This window comes from Trypanosoma conorhini, assembly GCF_003719485.1.
Source record: "Trypanosoma conorhini strain 025E chromosome Unknown Tco_14.4_contig_00068, whole genome shotgun sequence".
NCBI classification, from domain to species: domain Eukaryota; phylum Euglenozoa; class Kinetoplastea; order Trypanosomatida; family Trypanosomatidae; genus Trypanosoma; species Trypanosoma conorhini.
The window spans coordinates 38,377-43,656 of record NW_021704155.1 but is presented as its reverse complement, the minus strand read 5'-3'; the positions used below and the strand labels follow the sequence as shown (position 1 = coordinate 43,656).

At 53.9% G+C, this 5,280-nt stretch overlaps 2 protein-coding genes across 2 annotated transcripts, besides 5 other annotated features; both read left to right on the top strand.

Moving 5' to 3' along the window:
- Window positions 1–12: 12 nt before the first annotated feature.
- Window positions 13–41: a microsatellite.
- A 922-nt stretch (window positions 42–963) lies between these two features.
- Window positions 964–1,009: a sequence feature (A-rich).
- An 83-nt stretch (window positions 1,010–1,092) lies between these two features.
- Window positions 1,093–2,898, top strand: Tco025E_01902 (carboxy-lyase; the record flags this gene model as incomplete). Its single annotated transcript, XM_029368838.1, has 1 exon — window positions 1,093–2,898. One exon carries the CDS (start codon window positions 1,093–1,095, stop codon window positions 2,896–2,898), a length of 1,806 nt encoding a protein of 601 aa, XP_029231065.1.
- A 371-nt stretch (window positions 2,899–3,269) lies between these two features.
- Window positions 3,270–3,298: a microsatellite.
- A 249-nt stretch (window positions 3,299–3,547) lies between these two features.
- Window positions 3,548–3,604: a microsatellite.
- Window positions 3,605–3,720: 116 nt separating this feature from the next.
- On the top strand, window positions 3,721–4,887 carry Tco025E_01901 (putative NADH-cytochrome b5 reductase; the record flags this gene model as incomplete). Its single annotated transcript, XM_029368837.1, has 1 exon — window positions 3,721–4,887. One exon carries the CDS (start codon window positions 3,721–3,723, stop codon window positions 4,885–4,887), a length of 1,167 nt encoding a protein of 388 aa, XP_029231064.1.
- A 357-nt stretch (window positions 4,888–5,244) lies between these two features.
- Window positions 5,245–5,268: a microsatellite.
- Between the last annotated feature and the right edge of the window lie 12 nt (window positions 5,269–5,280).

Sequence of the window (5,280 nt, the reverse complement as noted above, 5' to 3'; positions counted from 1 at the left end):
TCCCTCCCCTTCCACACACACACACACACACTGACACCCACGTCAAGCACTTCTCTCCCTTTTGTTAGGCAACACGTGCAGCGCCGCATAATTTGTGAAACCAGAAATAGCGGTATTCCCGTTTCCCTTTTCCCAAGTCGGAAAATATATTGGGCATGAGGACGCTTTTTTAAAAATATTAGTTTCTACCGTTTCTCTGGGGCGAGAGTGCTTGTTTATTTTTGTCGTTGCTGTATTATTAGCCTGGGAGGCTTCACGGAGGCATACGCGGTCAAATATGTATGCACGCATGCGGTTTCGTGTGACGTGCTTCTACCTCCTCCAAAGGTTTTTGCACGAACTTATGCTGAAAAGTATGGAGGGAAATGTGCGCCCATATGCGTCTGCATAGAGGAGGGGGTAGCCTGCCTTCATACCTTGGATTTTTTTTATTGTGGATTGATTTTTTTTTTTTACTTATTATTCCTTACGAAGTTGCGTTGGAGTGGGGCGGGTGCCGTTCCCTAAATCCTTCTTTCCGTCTTAGCCCCGGACCACCCTTCGACGCGGCGGAGTCTGGTGCTTGTGGGGGCTTTAAGAACCGCCACTGCGTGAGTTTCCAAGCCAGGCCCGGTTGCCAGTAAAACGCCTTTTTATATGCAGTTATCCACCCTTCTGCGCGTTACACACAATTTCAATTCGTACCCGTGTTGTGCGATATGGGTGCATCTGCTTGTATTTTCTTTTGCGGCTTTCTCGTTCTCCTTCCTCTTCGGGTAGGCAGAATGGGGAAGGGCCCCGTCCCTGTGGCACAGCCTGGTTCTAGCTCCCCCAGTGCTTCTCTCCAAGGAGGCTGTTGGCATAGCCCTCGCGCATTCTTTCCCTCTCTCTCTCGCTGGTCGTCCGCTGGACACCGCCTCATGAAGCCCTTGACTTTTGACGACTCATTTCTCGTGTTTACGTGACTGCCCGTTGAAATACCTGTTACTTTTCTTTTTCCCTTCTTCTTTTTGTGTTCTCTCTTCTCTTTGGCCGTCTTCTCGCGTCAAACCTGCTGGGAGTTCTACGCCCGCTGTGAGCCGTGGCAATCGTGTCTGTGCGTTGTGGCTGCAAATGCTGCGTGGTGCCCTCATTGGGTCAAAGAGCGCGCCGGCCGCCCTTGCGTGCTGCCTGGGCCCTAGTCAGCAGCGTCGCCATGTGCGCTACGCAAACATTCAAGAGACTCTCCGCCCGCAGGCGGGGCACAGCGCGGGGCAAATGTCAATTCTCAACGAGATATGCTGCAATCCCGACGCCGAGGAGGAGCGTCGCAAGCCCATCTTTCGACATGAGGTCGCCCCACGCGTTTCATCTGCTCTGGACGCAAAGAATTATTTGCGGACGATGTATCAATGGGGTTTCAACTCCCTCTCACTCTTCCGCAAGACGAATGAGGACCCTGGGCCCTGGTGGAACGCGAACAGCAGCACACTGGTGTCAAACTGGACGCAGGTGGGAGACTACGCAAATGCAGGCATGTGGTCGGGCGTCTGGCGATACACGTATGGGGTGGGCGAGTATAACCTACGTCCGTATGAGGTGCGGGGACGTGCCTGGGGACGTCGTTTCAATAAAGCGGGCGCAATGGTCATTGACTACTACTACAATTGTGGGAATACAAGGGAGAAGACTACGCCGCCTCAGCTTCTTATGTTTCCGCACACACCAGAGCATCAGATGCACCGCCGCCTTAAAAATCCTCCTCTCCATGGATTTCGAGACATCAGCTCACTACATGGGAAGCGCATTTTGCGGGAAATACAGTACCATTTAGGTCAGGGATTACGCTTTTACCTCATCGATGGCGTCTTTGGAAGTCATCCGGCCACTCAAACACCCTATCGTATCATCACCGACAACCCGACGCACGCCTACTTTGCATCCCTTGCAGCTATACGTAAATTTAATTATGTAGCACAGCAAGAAATCATGCTATCGAAGCGCATCTCTCAATCTCCCATTGATGAGTGGGGATGGCGGCGGCCTGGTGTACTGGTATACCATGCTCCCGGCTGGGATTTTGAGAGTCCCCGTATTGTTGAGGAGTTTGGTGGACCCCGTCCACAAGACTTATCTCTTGAGCATCCCAAATTCATTGCATTGGAGCCGTACAGTATCCCTATGAAGGCAGCTATTGCGGCCGAGCCAAGCTGTGACGTTTTACTTGATGTCACGGCTTTCTTGTGTGCTCGATGGGGGTTTTACGCGGATGACAAGGGACTTTTGACTGTTGCCGCAGAAAGTGTTCTGAGCCCGGATGCTAAAAAGCTTACGCTGGTTATATGCAGTTCAGAGGCGGAGGCGGATATTCTTCGGGCGTCGCCGTACCTGTTTGGCGCACGCCACCACCGCATCGCTGAAGGGTGGGTGTCTCGTGCGTGGGATGTCGTCTCTACGCCTACGGATAAGGTAGATGTTGGGGAGCACGATTTGGTAGAAAAAAGCTTGGGTCGCGTGCAGAAGCCCCTTTCGGAGCGCATTGGTTTGTACAAGGCGCGTTCACACCGCCACTATGGCCGTCGTCATGTCTCTGGCTTTGGGTATAAGTTGCCCCATACGTACACGGACGATTCGGCCAGCAAGGCAGCGGCGGGGGGTCATTTATTTTCGTCTCCTCCGAATGATGCCCTTGCGGCACATCCGGCACGGCCCAACGCCTTTAAACTATCTTCTGTGAACGTCATTGTAGTGGGATCAGGCTCAAATGCCGCCAAAATTATCATAGATGGACTTGACAAAAAGAGAATGTTGTATGCAGAGGCAGACAAACTGCAGATAGCGCTTGAGACGGCGCTGAAGGAGGCAAAAGACGTGCGTGTGTTAGAGCCGGCTTCGGCAGCAGCTGAGTTGCAGAAGCTTGCCCGGTCCGGCGCTGTTTGAACTTGGCCGCCCCACCAATGCGTGAGGAAACGGAGAAAAGACTACCCCGCCCTCGCCCTCTTTTTTTTTTGCCCCACATACACAAACACGCAAGAATAAAAAAAAAAGAATGCTGAGAAGTGGGGGGGTAGTATAGCTAGAAGAAGTATATTATTCGACCATGAACGCAGAGAGAGGGAGGGGAGAAGGGGGAGGGGGTGGATTTCCCCCGCAGTAGGCTTGGAGCGACAAGAAGGAGAAGTAAAACCAGGAAATAAAAAGGTGGGGGTGTATTGCATGGGGTGAAGGGGAAGAGGAGGGATGAGCAGCGAAATGAGCGTACTCGCTGTTGTTGTTTCCTTGGACTTCTCTCTTAGTGATGGGGGGATCCGAAAAAGAAGATAAAAGTAAAAAAAAAAAAGTGGTAGTGAAAGGGCAGGGAGGCGGGTGTGCAGGGATTGGGGGGAGAAGGGGGCTGGTGTAGTGCAGGGTAAGCGTCATTGCGCCTGACGTGTCCGTTGGTGAAGGGCACGGGAAGGTCGAGAGAGGGAGGAGGAAAGTGAGGTGGTTTTTGTTTCTTTCTCAGTCTCTAGCTATTTGTGTCTGTGTAGCACTCCTCACTCGGGTGGAATTTACTCCGTGTAGCAAAAGTTGATGACAAAGAATTTTCGCTGTCTGTGCTTCCTGTTGTTGCTGCTGCTGCTGCCGCTGGGCTTCTTTCTGCTGCACTACGCCGCCAGTTGTTGGTTCATGCCGTCTCTCTCGCGCGCGCATTCACTTTCTTGGCTTGGGGGCGGGCGGTGGAAGAGTTGAGGGAAAAATTCAGGCAGTTGATTCTCGTCTATGGGGTCTCCTAGTGGTGAAGGCGGCGGCGCCCCAGCGTCAGCTTCCTCCTGGTTTGGTGATGGCAGCGGTTGCAAGGCGTGGCGGCGAAGGCGGCACCCACAGCGTGAGGCGGCACGTTGGTCCTACGAGTTACAAGACATTCCTAAGCGTGTCAGAAAGCTTCTTTATGACGTCAACGTCGGCTACGCAGCCCGCCTTTCTGTAGTTTGCGGAGTTGCTGGTGGGGTGTTTTGCGCTCTCTACTATGCGTTTTTTGTTCGCCGCCAGGAGCACCGGCCGCTGGCGAAGCGCTCACGGTTTGCGCCGCTGGTGCCGGCGACCCTCATCGAGAAGGAGAAGCTGACGGGGTCTAGCATGATGCTGCTGCGCTTCGCGCTGCCCAACAGTTACGACTACTGCGGGTATCAACCGGTGAGTTCGGTGCGGGTCACCTCCGGCACCGTGCGTGGGATGGGGCCTGTGAGCCGCTGGTACACACCGGTCAGTCACCCGGAGCAGCGGGGGATCGTGGAGTTCGCGATTAAAGACCGCGACCCCGGACGCATGGCGGCGCGACTGCGGTCTCTCGAGCGCGGCGATCGGGTCTACCTCGGCCGCTGGATGCGGGAGTTTCCGTACAGGCGGAACACGTACGGGGAGCTGGGCCTCGTCTGCACCACCTCGGGTGCCTCCATCGCGTTGCAGCTGATGAAGGTGCTGGACAACGACAAGGCGGATAGCACAAAGCTGCGTCTCCTGTACTGCCACCAAACGGCAAAGGACATCCCCTTTCGCGAGGTCTTTGACGCCTACGCCAGGCGAAATCCTGGCAGAATCACCGCCAACTACAACGTCCTCTCCCTGGGCAAGCAAACACAGGCCGAGGGTGTACGGCTGGGTGATAACTTTTTTCTCGGGAACATTGATCCAACTGTAGTGGAAAAGGCGCTGCCACCCCCCGCTATCGCTGATCCCGCGACAGGGAAGCTTGTACGGCCCAAGATCCTTGTCTGTGGGCCGCAGAGTATGCTGCTGCCTCTTTGTGGACGGGTGAGCACGTTAGGCAACTACTACTATTGGCAGGGACCATTCTACAAGTATTGTGGCTTTCTGCGGGACATGGGGTATGTCCGCAGCCAGGTCTACAAGTTTGGCGTCACTACCAACCTTTTGGCCTACCAGTAGTTCTTTCGTGTATCGTTCATGAAAATGAGGGCGATAAAAGGAGGGAAGAGAGAAACAACAAGAGCAAAAACATGAAACGAAACGAAACCACTAGCAGCGGCAGCAGTAGCAACCACAACAACGAGATGTGTCCTGAGTGAATGCCGAGGTCTGTGGAACGTGGTATCTTTTTTTATTTTTTATTTTTTCCTTATCACCATCCTTTCCTTCCTTTTTGCTAGTTATGGCCCCCTAACTGGCATCCCTGCTTGGGGACTGACGGCTGGAAGGGAAGTGTGATGGGGCGTATTTCCTTTTTGGCTGAACTCTCCCTTGTTGTCTCGCGTTGTTTCTTGCCTCTTTCTGCGGCGGAACTTTGGGCGGGGGGGGGGGGGAGTGGGGACGGCAGAAGGA